Consider the following 22,110-nt stretch of genomic DNA (forward strand, 5'->3'; position numbering starts at 1 on the left):
TATTTAACTGAGATTTGGGTGAGGGAATTTCCTGACTGTAGTCCCAGTCCCTGTATGATTTGATTCAGCCCAAGAGTAGATACTGCTCTTGCCTCCAAAACTTTAACCACTGACAGCAAAATAAATCTCGCCATGTCTGCTTGCATATTCAAGATTCACAAAGTATTACAAAAGCAAACCCAAGGGAATTATTTAAGGCTAAATCAATATCCATCTTAACACAGAGTACTTCATTTTTGCTCAAATATTCCCTTTCATTTTTGAAAAATGTATATCCTCTGTTATGCATATGATGTTTAATATCTAATAAAATGTTCATCCTGTTTAATTAGATGCAAAGTTCATTATTACTAAAAAACAAAATTGAAATTTTAAATTTACCATGTTTTAATTAAAATTTTAAAATAAAACTATCATAGCACTCTTGTAAACGTATTCAGTGGGATAGAAGTACTATATCGATTTGATGCTCACAACGTAGAAGGAAATTTTTCCCATTGGAGCAGATCTCAAACTGGCTGTCCGTTCCCATGCAACTGCTTGTAACCAGTGGAAGCTGACAACTAGTGATGACGTTTCAGCGTGTCACCAGCTGAAGCTAAGTAATTAAGACCTCTGAGTGACCCAGGTGTAGACCCACACCAACCAACCTAATTGAAAACTTTTTTCTAACCAAGAAAAACTGACGTTTGTTTGACCTTTGAATGACCCACAGGCAAACTCACACCAACCTAACTGAAAACTTCTGACTAATAAAACATAGCACCTGTTTAACTGATGATCTACAGACTTACAAATTGTCCTGTGCAAAGCTTAACCTTCAATAGTTAATTAGCAAAGTCTTCACGAACCGATCTCTTTCCTCATAAATGCAAATTGTTAACTTTTTCCCATCAACAAACTAGTCAGCCCAATTTTCCATGAATAGGTATACCCTTGCCTGGCAATGCGAATCACTGGATATTAGACTAGTTTTATAATATGCCTTTTCCTTGGCTTTATCACAGTGTAAAAATGGTACCATTAATGTTGTAGTTTATGCAAGATTGGGGTTTATTAATCATAAAAAATCTAATTTACTTGAGCATCCTAAAGCCTCCTATACTGATTTTACTGGTTTTAATTCACACATTTCATAAACAGTCAAGATTTTCAAAATGTAGACATAAATTGAAGTAAAGCTGAGTTAAAATAAATAATAGCTTTATAAACTGAATTACAATAACCAGTTTTTCTAACTTCTGACAGTGCTGCAAATTATATGAATCTACAGTTACTTTTATTAGAATTATCTTTGAAAAATTGACATTTTTATTTACTGGGTTTAACTATGTGGCATTAAGAGCTCTGAAAATGTATGTCCTTATTGGTCATAATAAATTCTCATTCAAGGGTAATCATTGATTCATGTACAAAGACTGACATTTTATTATTCCTCGATAGAGCCTTTATGTCTCTTTTTTTTGGTAATTACAATTTATTAATCAGAGCCAGTGTTCTTATTCTCAGATAGTTTCTGCTTTTTCTACTAATTTATTCAAAGGCCCTTGCTATTAATACAAGCTACAGGTCAAAAATTGAGTCTCCGGACCAGGGGTGGAGGTGGGGTGGGAGGAGCAGAATTTAGAGCACGGGATTCTCAGCATAGTCCTGTTACCACAAACTTGTAAGAGTGTATGAAGTGCCTAAGGCATGACGTCCAGAATATTTTCATCAGATGCAGATATTTCATGGAAGTAGAAGGCTTAACCTTGTAATTAAAGCATAATTGAAATTAAGCCTGTAACAATGGGCACAGATTTACATTTCAATTTACAGGCTAACTATTTTAACTGTGTGTTCATATTTTTATGACCATTCTGATTCTAGGATAAAAATGCTTGATACAGATATTTATTCAATATGGCCCAAACTGCATACCAAATGTTGACTGTTAGTTTTATGTCTTTGTCCTAGAATACCAGGGAAGTCCCGTATATGAAAATATTTGTCTAATGGTCCAACTAGCTACAATTATAATAATAATGGTCTTCCATGAAAATTAATGTCCATCACTGCCCCATAACTCATAACCTTCCCAATAAAAATTATAACTTTAATGTTGATAATGTTCACCAAAGTGAAAGTTGCTTAGTCGTGTCAGACTCTTCGAGACCCCATGGACTATTACAGTCCATGGAATTCTCCAGGCCAGAATACTGGAGTGGGTAGCCTTTCCCTTTTCTGGGGAATCTTCCCAACCCAGGGATCGAACCCAGGTCTCCCATACTGCAGACGACTTCTTTACCAGCTGAGCCACAAGGGAAGCTCGATAATATTCACCAAGCAGGTCGTTTTTCAGAAAATTTGTTTTTAACCAAAACTACGTTTTTTTAAAAGACAGGATTGATGTTATTTCAGTTACCAACTCATTACATATATTACATATGTTACAAATCATTACATATATTCTGAGAAGTCCTATAGTCTATAATCTTGCTGACAGTATGACTTTCCAGGACATAACTGGCTATAGTCTCCACCCTTAACTAATGGAGGAAAATGCTATTCTGCTGGTAAAACTAATTACACTTTCTTCTTGTGCAAAATTAGACTTTTTCTGTAACAGCTCCCAGACAACTGAGAAAGATACTGACAAAACTGCCGAAATTATTTAGATTGTGCTCCTTCTAGTTTCATGAATTTATGACAAAGGAAAACTACCATATACTGCATGCTTTAGAGAAATAAAAGATTCTGCTACCTAGAAACAGCTTTGACTTCACTTTGGGATTTTAATAGTACACTGATGGATTTTCCAGCTGTCTCTGATATAGCAACTCTAGCAGGCCTACTGTAAGATTTTGATTTCTACTTCCTCTATCACAGCAATTCTGGTATCTCTACCTCACTTAAAATGGATTTCTTTTTTTTGCTAATAATTATAGTCTTATTATAGCAAAAAAAAAAAAATACAAATTAGAATCAGTCAAAAGAAGAGATATATAGGTCAATATCTAGAAGGGTTTGAAACATATAGATATCCACTGTCCTCTCTCTGTGCAGTCAGGATATGTAACCATCATGTCATTTTGCTGTTCAAGTTTCAAATGCCATTCTAGTGTTAGATCTACTCAATAGACTCTTCTTGCTAGTATCTAAGATGACCTAATAATCTTTTCACACCAATATACCCAGTCTGGAATGTGCAAAGGTCTCTCAGAGAGAAAAAGGAATACAGCTGAAAAATCTAGCTATTAGGACCTAACCAATATATACCAACAGGAAAAGGAAAGTGTGCATGGGACTGGGCCCTGGAGGTGCAGAACAAAGGAGGGCAGGACTTAATGTTGAATAAAAGAGAGTTTCTCAATGTGGGAGCCCTCTACAACAAAGAATTTAACACATTATCAGGACCCCCAGACTATAGTGCTAACACGAGGATGCTAAAATAAATACTAGAATGGGGTCTGAAAACCTGAATGAAAAATGTGTTAAGTGAAGCAGTAATGCCAGAATTGCTGTGACAGAGGAAGAAAGAATCAAAATCATACAGAAATAGGCAAATTAGAGTTGCCATGTCATTCCAGGGACAGGTTAATAGAGTTCTACACTCTGCTTGTGGTTTCTCTTCTGCTCATGCATTTTTTTTTTTTTTCTGCTCATGCATTTTAAAGATTCTATTAAACACAACAAATTACATAATTTAAGCATGAGATCTCTTTCCTTCCTGGACCCTAAAAGAAAGAGAAAGTGTTAGTCCCTTAGTCGTGTCTGACTGTTTGTAAACACTTGGACAGTAGCCCGCCAGGCTCCTCTATCCATGGGATTTTCCAGGCAAAAATACTGGAGTGGGTAGACATTCCCTTTTCCAGGGGATCTTGCCAACCAAGGAAATGAAACCAGGTTTCCTACATTTCAGGCAGATTCTTCACTTTTTGAGCTACCAGGGAAGCCTGGACCCTAACTCTTACACAATGTAGGATTATGAATGAAAATAATGTAACCCTATGTTGGTGATAATAAACATGCAGCCTGGTGGTGAGTGAATGGTAAAGCAACTGAATCACAAGCAGTCTCATTTGCTATTCATTATATGCCACACACACTCAAACACTTTCAAGGATTGCAAGAAAATTAGTCCAAATATTTACTGTTAATTTTTAAAAAGCAGAAAGTGAAACTACAAACACTCTTAGCTATAAACACTTACTAATAACCCCAAGTGTTTTTAAACCATCAGTTTAAAAATTTGGTTTTGCTAAGTGAATATATTTGTTACCCCATCCCAATGGATAAACTATGGAATAATCTGTACAGAAGTGTGTGTGTGTGTGTGTGTGTGTGTGTGTGTGTGTGTGTGTGTGTGTGGAATGGTTTAGAAATCTCTGGATATGTAAGAATGTACAGCCAACCATAATGATAAAAACTGTGCATAGCACAAAAAATCTGAAATGAAACTTCAACCACCTAGTCTGCAAACGGAAAGAGAGTCACTGGGTTTCTCCTAATCCAGGGGATAAACCAGGCTCCAAAGAAGGGTTATTTATTATCCAGCAAGGAGACGGATTTAAGACCACCCCAGGCCACAACTGCTTGAGCCTATGAGGATCCATAAGCAGCTGTATTATAAACACAGGAGATGAATATAAGAGTGCAGTATCATAGGAACTTTACGTGAAGAGCTGGGACCACAGACTTCCCTGCAGACAGCCGTGATGAGAAGCGCCCTTTGAGCACTCCTAGACGGTTGCCTGCGGACCCTGGGTGGGAAGAGAGACATGGTCACAACAACTCAGACCGCAGGGTGTCCAGTCCTTCCTCTGCGGCTGACCACGCCAAGAGAAGGCAAGGCCAGAAAGGGGCGTGTGATATGACGCTAGGGAGTATTAGTCACAAGATATACAATGCTTATTGATTTTCTTTTAATAAAATTCCTCCAAATCTATTATGGCCTGAAAACTGCTGAAGGGGTGCCAGCTACTAGGCTGTCCAGTGAAGGTAGTTTTTCCAAATGCTTCCTACTGTTCGCATCTCTGACCTTAAAACTGGCTGTGCCTACCTGTTTATTCTCTCTTATGCATACACATGTGCACATTCTCATTGGAAAGTTGTAGACAGTCTACACTTCACTAAGTAAGAGAAAATTCATAAGCCCGAGTGCAACACCAGGGCTTTCCCAGTGACTCAGTTAGTAAAGAATTCACCTGCAACACAAGAGGCAAGGATTCACTCCCTGGGTCAGGAAGATCCCCTGCAATAGGAAATGGCAACCCACTCCAGTATTCTTGCTGGGAAATCCCATGGACAGAAGAGCCTGGTGGCCTGCAGTCTATGAGGTTGCAAAGAGTCGGATATGACTTAGTGACTAATCCACCGTCACTAGGGTAACACCAGAAAGGGAAGGAGGAGATGGACCCAATGAAGGAAGGTCATGTGAGGGCAAAGGGCTGACCTCTTTTTGTTTCCAGCTGTGGAAAAGGGCTGGTAAGCATCTTTCAACTCCCCCTCCCCCTCCTTCCCTCCTCTTATTTTTACTTCCTCCCCTCCCCCCTTTTTTTCCTCCTCCCCCTTTTAATCTATTTTGTCTGCCCTCTTTCCAGTCTAGAAAGGAACCAACTGGAAGTCACTGTCATGAATTGAAGGAGATATTACCAGTTATAATGGAGGGAGGGCCATACCCTCGAGGTTAAAGAACGTAGCCTTCAAAAGAAGAGCTTGGTGACCAATGACTACACCATATTTTCTTTCCCAGCACTGGCAAACAACAAAATTAAACAAACTTTTTCCTATATCTCTCTCACCCTCCACACTACTCAGGCAGCCAAAACTTCCCTGCCTCCCTCAATTGTCAAAAATGCATACTGGTCAGCTCACCCCAGTGCTTGACCCAAAAGAGTCACACAAATAAATACCCATATCAAAAATAAGTTCTCTGGAACTCCCATGCTTTCTCTATAATCCAGTAAAATGTTAGCAATTTGATCTCTGGTTCCTCTTCCTTTCCTAAACCCAGCTTGGACATCTGGAAGTTCTTGGTTCACATAATGCTGAAGCCTACCATGCAAGATTTTAAGCATGACCTTACTAGCAAAGAAACAGAGGAAAACAATAGAATGGGAAAGACCAGAGATCTCTTCAAGAAAATCTGAGATGCCAAGGAAACATTCCATGCAGAGACTGGCACAATAAGGGACAGAAATGGTATGGACCTAAATAAAGCAAAAGATATTAAGAAAAGGTGGCAAGAATATACAGAAGAACTATACAAAAAAGATCTTCATGACCCAGATAATCATGATGGTGTGATCATTCACCTAGAGCCAGATATCCTGGAATGCAAAGTCAAGTGGGCCTTAGGAAGCATCACTATGAACAAAGCTAGTGGAGGTGATGGAATTCCAGTTGAGCTATTTCAAATCCTAAAAGGTGATGCTGTGAAAGTGTTGCACTCAATATGAAAGCAAATTTGTAAAACTCAGCAGAGGCCACAGGACTGGAAAAGGTCAGTTTTCATTCCAATCCCAAAGAAAGGCAATGCCAAAGAATGCTCAAACTACCGCACAATTGCACTCATCTCACACACTAGTAAAGTAATGCTCAAAATTCTCCAAGCCAGGTTTCAATAGTATGTGAACCATGAACTTCCAGATGTTCTAATTGGATTTAGAAAAGGCAGAAGAACCAGAGATCAAACTGCCAACATCCAGTGGATCATCAAAAAAGCAAGAGAGTTCCAGAAAAAACATATACTTTGGCTTTATTAACTATACCAAAGCCTTTGACTCTGCGGATCACAACAAACTCTGGAAAATTCTTAAAGAGATGGGAATACCAGACCACCTGACCTGCCTCCTGAGAAATCTGTATGCAGGTCAAGAAGCAACAGTTAGAACCGGACATGGTACAACAGACTGGTTCCAAATTGGGAAAGGAGTACATCAAGGCTGTATATTGTCACCCTGCTTATTTTAACTTATATGCAGAGTACATCATGCAAAAAGCCAGGCTGGAAGAAGCACAAGCTGGAATCAAGATTGCCAGGAGAAACATCAATAACCTCAGATATGCAGATGACACCCCTCTTATGGCAGAAAGCGAAGAAGAACTAAAGAGCCTCTTGAAGAAAGTGAAAGAGGAGAGTGAAAAAGTTGGCTTAAAGCTCAACATTCAGAAAACTAAGATCATGGCATCCTGTCCCATCACTTCATGGCAAACAGATGGGAAACAATGGAAACAGTGACAGACTTTATTTTTGGGGGGGGGGGGTCCAAAATCACTGCAGATGGTAACAGCAGCCATGAAATTAAAAGATGCTTGCTCCTTGGAAGAAAAGCTATGAACAACCTAGACAACACATTAAAAAGCAGAGACATTACTTTGCCAACAAAGGTCTGTCTAGTCAAAGTTATGGTTTTTCCAATATTCATGTATGGATGTGAGAGTTGGATTATAAAGATAGCTGAGGCCAAAGAATTGATGCTTTTGAACTGTGGTGTTGGAGAAAACTCTTGAGAGTCCCCTGGACTGCAATGAGATCCAATCAGTCAATCCTAAAAGAAATCAGTCCTGAATATTCATTGGAAGGACTGATGCTGAAGCTGAAACTCCAGTACCTTGGCCACCTGATGTGAAAGACTGACTCATTGGAAAAGACCCTGATACTGGGAAAGATTGAGGGCAGAAGGAAAAGGGGATGACAGAGGATGAGATGGTTGGATGGCATCACCGACTCAATGGACATGAGTTTGAGCAAGCTCCAGGAGTTGGTGATGGACAGGGAGGCCTGGTGTGCTGCAGTCCATGGGGTTGCAAAGAGTCAGACACAACTGAATGAATGAACTGAACTAAACTATTAGCATGGGAAATGAGTGCAACTGTCCAGTGGTTAGCACATTCTTTAGTACTACCCTTCTTGGGAATCTGGATGAGGATTGACCTTTTCCAGTCCTGTGGCCCCTGCTGGGTCTTCCAGATTTGCTGACATATTGAATGCAACACCTTGATGGCATCCTCCTTTAGGGTTTTGAACAGTTCTACTGGAATTTCATCGTATGCACTAACTTTATTAACAGTAGTGCTTCCTAAGGCCCACTTGACTTCACACTCCAGAATGTCTTTCTTTGAGTGACTTTGACCACTCAGTTGTAGTAATCCAATTCATTAAGATCTTTTTTTGTACAATTCTTCAGTGTTTTCTTACCATCTCCTCTTGATCCCTTCGGCATCTACTAGGTCTCTACCATTTTTGTCCTTTATTGTGCCTATATTTGGGTGAAATCTTCAAAACAAAATGAAGCAGGGCAAAGGCTAACTGAATTCTGCCAAGAGAATGCACTGGTCATAGCTAACACCCTTTTTCAACAACTCAAGAGACAACTTTACACATGGACATCACCAAATGGTCAAAACTGAAATCAAACTTATGACATTCCTTGTAGCTGAAGATGGAGAAGCTGTAACAGTTGGCAAAACAAGACCTGGAGCTGACTGTGGCTCTGATCACCAGATTTTCATAGCAAAATCCAGGCTTAAACTAAAGAAAAGGGGGGAAACCACTAGGACAGACAGGTACAACTTAAATCAAATCCCCTATGAAAATGCAGTAGAGGTAATGAATAGGTTTGAGGAATTACAGCTAGTAAACAGTGTGCCTGAAGAACTATGGACAGAGGTCTGCAATACTGTACGGAAGGCAGTGGACAAAACCATCCCAAAGAAAAAGAAAAGCAAAAGGGCAAAGTGGTTATCTAAGGAGATTTCACAAACAGCTAAAGAAAGAAGAGAAGCGAAATGCAAGGGAGAAAGGGAAAGGTATATCCAACTAAATGCAGAGTCCCAAAGAATAGCAAGGAGAGACAAAAAGGCCTTCTTCAATGAACAGTGCATAAAATTAGGAGAAAAAGACAGAAGGGAAAAGACTAGAGATCTCTCCAGGAAAATTGGAAATATCAAAAGACCAGCTTATATTGATGTAATTTTTAAAAATATCTTAGTATTAGGATTTACCACCAGGTGAACCATCTCAGAGTATCCTTCCATTCCTAAAGTAGATCTTTGTACACTGAAAAAAGCCATAACCCAAATCTGTCAGGGTCAATATCGGGCAGTCTACAGAGCATGCAGCTTTCAAGAGCCCTGCCTCACTCTTACACGTGGCCCTGCACCCTGAGGGGCTTACAGCCCATGACACTCAAGGAGAAGACATAAATGACCGCATATGAGAAGGGCATCTCTTTCTAGGAAGTGAGTAATATCCCAGGAGAACAACACACTTCTTGCTTCCATGTTGTCCATCTAGCCGGTTCTGCTCAACCACAACATATCAACACAAGCCGTGTCGCTCATCCACCTGCTGATTTTCTGTTGTTGTTTGAAGAAGTGTGTGATGCACCCGCAATCCTCAGGAGGGAGTTTAAACAAGAGAAGAAGTCTCCTTTTCTTAATTGTCAACAATGAAATAAAAATCCCTTCATACCAGGGATTGGCACTCAGAGCGTGCCAATCCCTGCTATGAAGACCACTGCCTCTTGAGGGAGTTCTAGAACAAAAAGAACACCTCTGAAGGGGGAAAAAAGAATGAAGTCACTCAGTTGTGTTCAACTCTTTGGGACCCCATGGACTGCAGCCTACCAGGCTCCTCTGCCCATGAGATTTTCCAGACAAGGGTACTGGAGTGGGTTGTCATTTCCTTCTCCAGGAGATCTCCTACCCCAGGGATTGAACCCGGGTCTCCTGCATTGCAGGCAGACACTCTACCATCTGAGCAGCAGGGAAGCCCATCTTAAGGGAAGGAGGCCTAAAGAAAGGAGGCCTTTGGAAGGGAAGTGACGTACTGAGCCCTGGATTCAGGTGATGGGACTCATCTACCTCAGATGCCTGCCAAGGCCTGAGCACCCTCCTGCAATTCACGAACGTGCAGGGCAGCGCCTTACCTTCCCACACTGCTTACACTTTCCTTCCTGCCGACGCCGATGTACCCAATGGTGACGCACAAAGTTCTGTGGGAAACAAAAGCAAATGAATACGTTTCAACCTGCACGCTCCAGGATTCTTTTTCAAAGTGTTCTAAGAGTAGAGGTTTCCACGAACAATCATTTAAGCCCATCTCAGCCCAGAAACAAGTATGTGCCTATGTGATCTGTTTAACAATAAACATGAATCCTCTGGGGAAAACGAAGCTGAGTCTCCATCTTTGGTGATCTTTCATGTTTGCAGAAACCATTAGTCACGCCTTCTCTCTGCAGCTTCCTGGTGACAAATGGCTGTAATGAATTCCTGGTACTCTGCTTTCTTCTTAGTAAAAACAAGGTTCAGGTTTGTGACCTTGGGCAGGGAGGTAACTGAGGCAGGTAAGAAATTTCTTAAAGAAAGTAGGTGAAGGACAGAAGGATAAAGACATCCATTTTAGAAAACAAATGTGTATTTAATGCTTTATAAGTGCCAGGCAAGCATCATACTCAACATTTGTGTTAGGAAGAATTTTAAAGAAATCAAACTCTCAGAAAGAAACAGATCTCATGATTTGAGAGTTTGTTTGTTTTTTAACTAGTGAAAGTAAAGAAAGAGAAACGCTGAAGAAAAGTGATGACAAAGACAAGAGACATGGGCATATCGTGAAATTCTGTAATGAGGTTGTCCTTAGGTATTCTGAATGAGATCAGTTTCCAGGGTCTATCCTGGGTTTATTTGTGTGTGTGCTTAGTCACTTAGTTGTGTCCAGTTCTTTTGTGATCCCATGGGCTGTAGCCCACCAGGTTCCTCTGTCCATGGGATTCTCCAGGCAAGAATACTGGAGTGGATTGCCATTTCCTTCTCCAGGGGAGCTTCTCGACACAGGGATCCAACCCATGTCTCCTGCATCTCCTGCACTGGCAGGTGAATTCTTCACCACTGCACGACCCGGGAAGCCCCCATTCTTGGCTTGTGCTGTAGGAAACATGGAAGGCCCTTTTCCTGCCAAACAGATAATCACTGAAGAAGCACATGTCACCCAGCTGTTGGGATGCTTTATAAGAGAGAAAAGTGGTCTTCAGGCCTAGTGCTACAGGTAAACCCTAGTAACCTACACACAATTCATCTTTCTTAGGCCAATTCACCTAAAATACTTGTTAATGTTTTTCTCCTGTCCTTTTCTAAGAACACATACCTTACCTGAAATTAACATTTGTATTGTCAGGCCACAGTCTATATTTTCCCTTTAAAATAGGCCCTCTAATATATATTCAGCTTCGCAAACACTTACCAAATGCCTACTATCCAGGCATTGTTCTAAGTAAGGAGGGACACAGAAAACAGATCAGTGTCGAGAAAAAAAAGTTATGTCAAGACATGAAATTCAGAGTGACAAAGATACCTCTAACAAGCATTAGCATTATCAATTCCAAAATGTCACCTCTATTTCTCTTCATTATGTCAAACCAATTTAAATTAAAACTAAACAAAGATCCTGGAGGAACAATGATCGTTTAACTATAATAAGATATAAAGAAGTATAATGGTCCTACTAATTAGTCTAGTTTTTGTCTTGCTTTTTCTACTGTGGTAGTTTAATAAAATTAGGACACAATTCTTACACTGTTCTCAGAAAGAAGCTAATAATAATAGTTAACATTTCTTGAGTACTATCTCTGTGTCAGGCACTTTTTAAAATGCCTTACGCATCAATTACCATACACAAAAATAAGCTCAAATTGGATTAAAGATCTAAATGTAAGACCAGAAAACTATAAAATTCTTAGAGGAAAACATAGGCAGAACACTCTCTGACATAAATCACAGCAAGATCCTCCATGACCCACCTCTCAGCGTAATGGAAACAAAAACAAAACAAACAAATGGGGCCTAATTAAACTTAAAAGCTTTTGCATAATGAAGGAAATAATAAACAAGGTGAAAAGGCAGTCTTTAGGATGGGAGAAAATAATAGCAAATGAAACAACTGACAAAGAATTAATCTCCAAAATACATAAGCAGCTCACGCAGCTCAACAGCAGAAAAACAAACGACCCAATCAGAAAGTGGGCCAAAGAACTAAACAGACATTTCTCTAAAGAAGACATACCAATGGCTAATAAACACATGAAAAGATGCTGAACATCACTTATCCTCAGAGAAATGCAAATCAAAATCACAATGAGTATCATCTCACGGTGGTCAGAATAGCTGCCATCAAAAAGTCTACAAACAATAAATGCTGGAGAGGGTGTGGAGAAAAGGGAACCCTCTTACCCTGTTGGTGGGAATGCAAACTGTTGCCACTATGGAGAATAGTGTGGAGATTCCTTAAAAAACTGGGAACAGAACTGCCATATGACCCAGCAATGCCACTGCTGGGCATACACACCGAGGAAATCAGAATTGAAAGAGACACATGTACCCCAATGTTCATTGCAGGACTGTTTACAATAGCCAGGACATGGAAGCAACCTAGATGCCCATCAGCAGACGAATGGATAAGGAAGTTGTGGTACATACGCACAATGGAATATTACTCAGCTATAAAAAGGAACACGTTAAGTCAGTTCTTATGAGATGGATGAAACTGGAGTCTATTACACAGAGTGAAGTAAGCCAGAAAGAGAAACACCAATACAGTATTTTAACACATATATATGGAATTTAGGGAGACGGCAATGACAACCTTATATGCGAGACAGCAAGAGAGACACAGATGTAAAGAACAGACTTTTGGACTCTTGTGGGAGAAGGTGAACGGTGGGAGAAGGTGGGATGATTTGAGAGAATAGCATTGAAACATGTATATTAACATATGAAAAATAGATGACCAGTGCAAGTTTGATGCATGAAGCAGGGCACTCAAAGCCAGTGCTTTGGGACAACCCAGAGGGATGGGGTGGGGAGCGAAGTGGGAAGGGGATTCAGGACGGGGGGACACATGTGCACCCATGGTTGATTCATGTTGATGTATGGCAAAAACCATCACAATGTTGTAATTATCCTCCAATTAAACTAAATAACTAAAAAATGCCTTACATACAATAATAATTTTAATTTTTATGAGAATTTTCATGAGTAGAGGTGCTATTTAGTTGATAACTACTAGTAAAACCCTGAGTTGGTAAAAACATTGAAATATGTCTATATTGATTGATAAATTGCAGTTCGGTGCTTCTACCATCCCTCTGGCTCTTCCATAGATACCACAGCACCCCCCGTGCCCTCAACACTGCACACCATTTCTACCTCCTCATTATTAAGAAGTTAGAATGCTAATTTTGGGCATAACAGGTCTCTAAGATTCTGGAGCTCTCTTCTGGAAATAAACCATGTTGCCTGGACAATGCCACTGAGTTCCCCCACAAAGTCAGAAAACTGGGCCATGCCCCGCTGATGGCAGCTGTCTGTCCATTTATAAATGTCTGTCAATATAAACAATGCAGGGGCCTATGGCTGCAAGTCCAGGAACCTGCTCACTGCCCATACCTCCAGGTCAGTGCAGAAACTCTACTGGCATGAAGTTACCAGACCCTTCACCTCATAGATGAGGCAGACTGCTCCAGCTTTTCAGCCCACCCACATGAGAAGCACTTTAGCCCGTTGTCTGGGAGGACGGGGGCCAACTGCTCATTGCACTCTATCCCAATTCACATTGTAGGGCAGCTTATCAAAAGGCTTGACTTGAATTATCATCATCATCCTCATTTTACAGATGATGAAACTAAGGTATAGAGTGGTGACTTCAAAAGTCAAGGGCCAAGCAAGGATTCAAAACCAGGCAGGCTGGCAACAGAGCCTGTATTCTCAACGACTCTGTTGCAGGGCCTCTTCTCTGCTCTGAAACATCAAGTTCAAGCTCTTTCAATAAATGATTTCAATGACAGTCAGTAGTGGAAATATTGAATACATAAAAATGTCAGGCAGTATTATGAGAGATAGAAAAATTTACTATAATTGCTGTTAGTTTAGCAGAAGCTGGGGGAGAATGAACAATAACACTGATGTTAAGAGAAACTCTGCTTATTGAGATTATAAATCACCTAATGACTCTCCATTTAAGAATTGAAGGGGGGAAACACTGGAAGAATTTGATGCAATTACCTATGAGAAATCATGGTTGACTCATGGGATTATTTAGTGAACCCTAATCAAAAGATTAAACCGGCAATTTCCACAAATCAACAATTATTGAGAAACTATAAGACTGACGATGAATCATTTGTGTGGCAACATATATTGTTTGGTAAACAGATTTATAATACCATATAGTTTAGTTTATTTAGGGAATAAAAGAGAACATTTTTTAATTGCTTATATAAATACTTATGACTCTGCAAGTTGTTGAATATTTTTAATATCACCCTTCCTAGGAAACAGGTAGGCAATTGAGGCACAGATAAAATAACTCATACAAATCACCACTGTAGAAGCTGAGTAATTGTCTCTGTGACTCTGATTTGAGATGTCAAGTATCTATCTGTTTAGAGGTCTTCTTAGATCTGATATAATTTTTTTTTATTGCTGCTTAAACATAACTTGAATAAAGTGAAAGCCAATAAATGTGTTGAAATGAATGAAATTTCCTTGACAAATCACATAGCTACCATTTTGGAGGATCATCTATTGTTTTTTATCAGTTAGGGGAAAAAGAACACTTCTAGAGAATCACTGCTGTTTTATCATCCATCTTTCCCAAGCTCTTAAATTTTTCATACTATTTCCTTTTGACTATTATTCATTTCTCCTAAATTATTGAACTGAAATTAGACTCAGAAGCTTCACATAGTAAATGTGAGTGTTGATACATGCTGTTAAGATAGCAGAGCAAGGCTTCTAATACTATAACATCTTTATATTGTTCATAAAAATTCTGAATTATTCATATACCACCGTCAAGTACTGGGTAAGAATAGGGCCATTACTTATGGGTGTTAAAATCTTGGTGATCCATTATTTCAGGGATTATCTTCAGTATGGTTAGCAAAAATGCTAACACAATTGCTCAATTATTGTCCAAAGCAGCCAGTTCAATTCATAATATTCAGTTCAGTTCAGTCACTCAGTTATGTCCAACTCTTTGCAACCCCATAGACTGCAGCATGCCAGGCCTCCCTGTCCATCATCAACTCTCGGAGTTTACTCAAACTCATGTCCAATGAGTTAGCGATGCCATCTAACTATCTCATCCTCTGTCATCCCCTTCTCCTCCTTCCCTCAACCTTTCCCAGCATCAGGGTCTTTTCCAATGAGTCAGTCCCTTTGCATCAGGTGGTCAAAGTATAGGAGTTTCAGCTTCAGCATCATTCCTTCCAATGAACATTCAGGACTGATTTCCTTTAGGATGGACTGGTTGGGTCCCCTTGCAGTCCAATGGACTCTCAAGAGTCTTCTCCAACACCACAGTTCAAAAGCATCAATTCTTTGGATCTCAGCTTTCTTTATAATCCAACTCTCACATTCAAACATGACTATGGGAAAAAACCATAGCTTTGACTAGACAGACTTTTGTTGGCAAAGCATTACTCATAGAGTTTTTTAAAGTATCTTAGAAATTATAGACCAATCCAAGCAGCTTATGTCTAAGGAAACTGAGTCCATCTAGAATGTTTCAACTTAGAGGAGTCAAACCAACATTCATTAAAAAAAACTTCAGGTATCAAGCACCCCACAAAGCCTAGGAGACAGTGATTAACAACCCCACTCCAGGTCCCGGCCCTAGAGACACCACTGAGGGAAAAAGAAGCAGAGATGTCCCGTGAACACAAGTCAAACTAACTCTAAAGCGACTGTTTCTTTCATTTACATGAAGTAAACTATCTAAGGTCTCTTAATTAAGAATCCCCATGGGCTATGCATCTCTGGTGGCTCAGTCAGTAAAGAATCTGCCTGCCATGTGGGAGACCTGGGTTCGATCCCTGGGTTGATAAGATGCCTTGGAGGCAGGCATGGAAACCCACTCAGGTATTCTTGCGTGGAGAATCCCACGATCAGAGGAGCCTGATGGGCCACAGTCCATGGGGTTGAAAAGAGTCGGATATGACTAAGTGACTAAGCACAGCACATAGCATGTGACATAAGAACCATTTCCAAATTGTACTCTTAGAATAAGGGTTCTTGGAGATTTGGGGGAAAATTAACCCATTCATGGGCTTCCCAGGTGGCTCATTGGCAAAAAATTTGCCTTCAATGCAGGAGACCCAGGTTTAATCCCTAGGTCGGGAAGATCCCCTGAAGAAGAGAATGGCAACCCACTCCAGTGTTCTTTCCTGGAGAATTCCATGGAGAGACCATGGGGTCGCAAAGAGTCAGACACAGCTAAGCAACCAACACTTTCACTTCTCTATAAATTCATTTGGTCAAAAGATATTCACTGATCACATCTTCTGCATCGTGCCCGCTACAACGAGTTTGGGACAAATTTCATGAGTGATCTCCCAAAGCTTACACTACAGGAGGATGACAACATACAAGCAACTGAGTAATACCTGTAAATAACTATGACACAGAAAGTGCTCTGAAGGGCAGAACAAGGTGCTTTGATAAAGAACCAATGTGCGACCTATTTAGAGGTGGTCATCAACGAAGACCTCTGAGGGGCTCTAACCGTAAGAAACAGCTGGTCACGAATAGAGATCTCCAGTACAGGGACAAAACACACAAATATCAGAAGGTGAAGAATATCTTGATGTGTGCCTCAAGAACTGAAATCCACGTGGCAGATGGATGGGTTGGAAGAGGGTGGCTGGCCCAGCCTATGAAGGACTTTTGACTTTTCATGCCAAGCCAAGGGGTGCGGTTCTCCTCTAAATGACATAGAAACAACTGCCGAGTTTTAAGCTGGAAAATGATATAATCCAATGTTCACTTTAAAAGATCACTCTCTCATATCATGGTGGATTAATGGGGGAAATTAAAGAATCCTGGAGAAGTTACTGCAGTGGTCAAAAGCAAGGGATCATGGTGTCTCAGTCTAGAGCACTGACAACAGAAATGGAGATTAACACATGGTTTGAAATATATTTTATAAATAAAATTGATAGGGTTGGCAAATGGATTAAGTGTGGGGAGTACCTGAGAGAAGCATCATTATGACCCCCTGTTTTCTCATTTGGGGGAGCTGGACCAATAGTCAACTCATTTTCTGAGATACAAAACAATGGAAAAATATAGTTTTTACGGTGATGGCAATAGAATTTAGTTAGTAATGTATTATATTTGAGATGACTCTGACACATTCAATGGGCATACCAAACAGAACTCCAAGTGTTGTCAACCCAGACATGATATTGAAAGCCAAAGGACTGGAGGCATTCTCCCAATGACAGTAGGCAGAATGTAGTCCAGTACTAACAAGCCCAACAAGTACGCAGAAATCAGGGAGTGAACAATGAAAGGACTACCCAGTGAAATATTTAAGAGGAACATTAAGAAAGCTGTAACGACAGAAGAGCATTTCAAGAAGGGGGAAATACTGAGTAGTTTGAACACATTTGAAAGACTGAATAAGAACAGAAAATATCTAATGAATCTGGCATCAAGGAGATAATGGCAAGATTTTAAAAAGCAATTTCAGTGAATGGGTAGAGTAAAACCAGATCGGAACAGGTTAAAATGCCTAGGAGGGAAACACGCTAGAAACAATTTCCATGGCTAATACTTTCTGGAACTTTAGCACTGAACAGAACACTGAGAATCAGAGCTGCAATTAAGACACAGCTGGTAGTTAAGGAGTATTCCTGTTTGGTTTTTTTTTTTAAGATGGGAGCTCTCAGAGCATGTTTATGGTGATGGAAATAATCTTGAAGGAAGGTGAGGAGTTGGAAATGTGGGCATGGAAGAAATAGCAAGTCCTTGATATGAAGACAAAAGAAGATACTGAAAACACTTATGAAGGCTTCATAGAAGAGAAATAACACAGCTACTGAAAACATATCCCCCCAAATCCCTGTGTTAGAAATTAGAAACAATTACAATTACCGATCCAAATGGAAAAAGAGAAATTAAAGGACAGAGAGCCAAATGTAGACATATGGATACCCTGGTTAGAAATTTGTAAAGTCCATTTAAAAACTCAGAACAATTTCTTCTATTGTCCTAAATAAAATTTCTCCTTCATTTGAGCTATCACTGAGTTGTCTCTTGGCCAATGCTATAGTGTATTCCAATGACATCTAGGGTAAACACAACCCTATCATCTTCCTTAAGACTTTCTCACCCTACGTATGACCCATAACCAACTTCTTGCTGACATAATAGACAAGCACAGTGGGAGCGGACAGCTAACGGGGACAGCTATTTTTATCTCTCTCTACAACCTCCACTGCAGCCTATTCTCTCTCCATGTTTTCTCCCAATCAGCTTGTGTTAATCAGTAACAATATTCTTCTTCTTCACTGTGTCTTCACTCACTAACTGTCATTAACACCAATGTATACTCACATGTCCTACCTTACCCAGTCATCAATCTCATAGCTTTAACTACTGCCTCGAAATGCTGACAATTCGCCAATGTCTAACCTCTAGCCCAATCTTCCTCATAAGCTCTAAACTTTTGTAACCACTCAGCTTTCTGTTGGGTATCACCAACTGGGAGCCTCAGGACAACTCAAACTTGAGAGTTCTACAACTGAACTCATTACTTCTCTACCATATCCTCAAGGCAATTCATTTGCCAACATATTTGTCCTTATAGTCAAAGGAAGGGGAGCTCGGCATAGAGCTGTGGTTTTTCCAGTAGTCATGCAGAGATGTAAGAGTTGGACCATAAAGAAGGCTGAGTGCTGAAGAACTGATACTTTCAAGTTGTGGTGCTAGAGAAAACTCTTCAGAGTTCTCTGGACAGCAAGGAGATCAAACTAGTCCATCCTAAGGGAAATCAATCTTGAATATTCACTGGAAGGACTGGTGCCCAGCTAAGGCTCCAATACTTTGGCCCCCTGATGCGAGCAGCTGACTCACAGAAAACACCCTGATGGTGGGAAAGACTGAGTGCACGAGGACAAGGCGGAGACAGAGGATGAGATGGTTGGATGGCATCACCGACTCAATGGACGTGAGTTTGAGCAAACTCAGGGAGTTGATGAAGGATACAGGAGCCTGGTGTGCTGCAGTCCATGGGGATCACAAAGAGTCAGACACAACTCAGTGACCGAAAACAACAACCCCTCTCCTTGTGTCCAAAATCCAATCAACTAATATATCCTGACCATCTTATTTCCTTCAAATTCACATTTACCAATTTCCTCCATCTCAGTAACACTGTTAGTTGAGATCACCATTATCACTTGCCTAGACTAAGAGAATAGCCAATTTCCTCCATGCCTCTAACATTGCTGCTCTTGACATACATGACATCCATCCCCTCCACACTGTAGCCAGATTAATATATTCTGCTTAAAATTGTTCAATGCCCCCTCTAATTACTATGATGATGAGACATGCAACTTGCATCCTTGCTTACAAGAGCCTCCGTGGTCTCGCTTCTGCTCATCTCGTGGGTCTTATGCCTCTCTCGTACGTCTCTCACTTTTGAGGCTGTGTGCATGTGTTCTGTCTAGAAGGGGCTCACTCACCCCCGACCTAACTATCCCCCAAACCGTCACTCAGATCAATCCTTTGGGTCTCAGTTTAGTTGCCACCTCTTCCAGGTGGAATTAAAATAGACCAAAAGCCAATAAAATACTATTTCTTTCTTACCTTTTCAATTCTACCACCATTCCCTCTCCCCACTTTCTGGTTCATTCAATAAAACCTTAGCTCTCCAGGGCATTCTATGAGAAGAAGAAAGGATAGCAGACACACACTGAAGAGACCTGGGGGGTTTACTGATTGTATTTGTTGCGATATGATAAGACACTAATGTGAAATGGAGGGAGACAGATTTTCTTTTAATCCCTGGTGACTATGAATCCAATGAATCAATAGGAAATAAAAGGTGGTGTTTGCACTAGAGCTCTGCAATACTTACTTCTCTTGGTGATCTTGAACCTCCTTCTCGAAATGTTGGTTTACATCTGAAATTAATCTGTCATTTAAAAAGAAAAGTGTATTATATTAGGGAAAGCACCCAACTAGAATGAGTTACCCTAAAAAACCAACAAATCCCATGGGTATTCACCACTTGCTATTATTGTGAAGAAATAGGCCCATACCAGGCTTTTCTCTCTAACGTTTTTATTGCTTTACCCAAGAGTCAACATAAAATGATATCAAATTAAAGCTCAGTAAACAACAGAGTGGATGGGAACCGTAAGTATAGTCCTTCCATTATTAATCTGGTAATAACGTTGGACTTCTAGGTTTTTTTTGGTTTTTTTTGGACTTCTAGGTTTTTAAAAGAGCGTGGTTTTCAAGAAGTTGAAAATGAGAAGGGACGCTTTGTCTTTGAAGTCCAAACACTTGCAGGACCGCAAAGATTGCAGCAGGTGGCGCGGTCTCACCTTTTCTAGCTGTTCAATGCAGGCGGTGTGGACGACAATCTTACAGACCGCACACTTCCTCCTGAGAGCTGATTTCTACAACAGACAATTCAGAAGACAAGAAGAAACGTTAACAGTCTGTTCTGAAGGCTTCCCTGGTAGTAAAGAGAACACATGTAAATGAAGCAAACATAAACCAATTTAAAACTTCATCATAAACATTCAATAGCCCTTTGATCTACTAAGCAGCTCCATACTCACGACTTCGGGTGGCTGAGATGTTCTTTTTACAATATAATCATATACTAGATGTTATATGTTGAGTATATACTATGAACCAAGCTTTTTATTCTGTGTTTTTTTTTCCTTAAATTTCATAACCTAACATGGTAGGCATTATCTTCCAATTTTTTTTTTTCCATGTTTACTCTAAGGGGTAGGGCCAACATCCCAGGTTCAAAACAAGCACTCTTTCCCTACAAAGAGTCTACATTTCAAGGGGCCATCACCTTGGGCTTTTATTCCCAGCACAAACCTACACAAACCTACTTGAGTTTCTGCCCAAATCGTCTGGAAAGTAAAAAGACAAGTCTAACTTTTACTAAACATTATCATCATCATAGCAGCAGCAACAGTAACAGCAACTCACATGAATGTACTACCTGCCATGTGCCAGGTATTCTAGTAAGCACTTCACAAACAGTAACATCTAATCCTCACCACCCTGAGAAACAGATACTATTCTTACTTCCATTATAGAGAAAAGAAAGCTGAGGCACAGAAAGTTATGCACTGAGAGCACAGAAGGACCAGGTCGTCTGAAACCAGACTCGTGCTTAAAAGCATTACATAGTTTGGCCTCTCTGACACTCAGGATGAGTTAAAAAGTCACAATAAAAATACTCTCTGAGGCTGATCTTTTCTCTCACTAAAAAACAAGCACTAGAGAGAGAGAGAGAGAGGGGAAGGTGTGGAAATCTTGATCCATTGCTCCTACTGCCATGGAAAGTGTAAGCTACCAATGCTCAGGTCTCTCTACCAAGGACAAGCTAAAAGGCAGAACTGCATGAATAATTTGGGGGTTTGAGTGCTGAAAGAAACTTACTATAACAAAGCCAATCTGTGAAATAGCCCATCAAAGCATCCACGTGTGAAAGGCCCTGAGTCCCCATCCTCAGGAAAGGCACTACCAAAGGGTACATTCTAAGGACTGGCTTCTCCTACTGGGATTTGATTTTTGAGCTAAAAATTGAGGTGACGCTGCTACAAAAGGAGCCTGGAAGAAATGCAAACCACCACCTTGGGAGGGACAGAATCGGCAAAGAAACTATAGCCTCCTGCCTCCTAGACGGCTCTACCCATTCAAACACGGGTCTCCACAGTGCCATCAGACACCAGTCAAGCACCAAGAACACTGCAGTCAGTACTGAGGCAATGACACGTGTCACCCCGATACCCACTGCCTAAGGTTTAGGTACCGTGCTTGCAAATGCTTTCATCACTCTTGCTGTTCCTCTGCCTGAGGAAAGGACATGGTCTGGAACTTTAAGCAAGTTTGGCAATCAATTGATTTTGCAAAAAGACAGGATAAAGGGAAATCCAAGCATCTAGTACACTACTAAAAAGTGTCTTGGCTTTACTACTGAAAAGAAAGAGGGGATGATGGGTGGGAAGAAAAAGGAAGGGGCTGGGAGAAGGGGAGAGAGAACAAGAATGACAAGTAGAAGCGGCAGCACTGGCAGTGGCAACATCA

The 22,110-nt window shown here is 40.4% G+C and overlaps 1 protein-coding gene across 2 annotated transcripts in view; it reads right to left on the reverse strand.

Moving 5' to 3' along the window:
- DGKI (diacylglycerol kinase iota) overlaps positions 1 to 22,110 on the reverse strand; it is a 491,181-nt gene that overhangs the window by 260,117 nt on the left and 208,954 nt on the right. For both annotated transcript variants that reach the window (XM_065938788.1, XM_065938787.1), the window contains exons 4-6: positions 20,379 to 20,453; positions 19,907 to 19,963; positions 9,915 to 9,980 (exon numbers count right to left, since the gene is read on the reverse strand). In XM_065938788.1, the coding sequence (XP_065794860.1) occupies positions 9,915 to 9,980; positions 19,907 to 19,963; positions 20,379 to 20,453 (198 nt within the window). The remainder of the gene's footprint in view (positions 1 to 9,914; positions 9,981 to 19,906; positions 19,964 to 20,378; positions 20,454 to 22,110) is intronic.

The sequence above is a fragment of the Muntiacus reevesi genome, chromosome 6 (assembly GCF_963930625.1).
Source record: "Muntiacus reevesi chromosome 6, mMunRee1.1, whole genome shotgun sequence".
Taxonomy (NCBI): domain Eukaryota; kingdom Metazoa; phylum Chordata; class Mammalia; order Artiodactyla; family Cervidae; genus Muntiacus; species Muntiacus reevesi.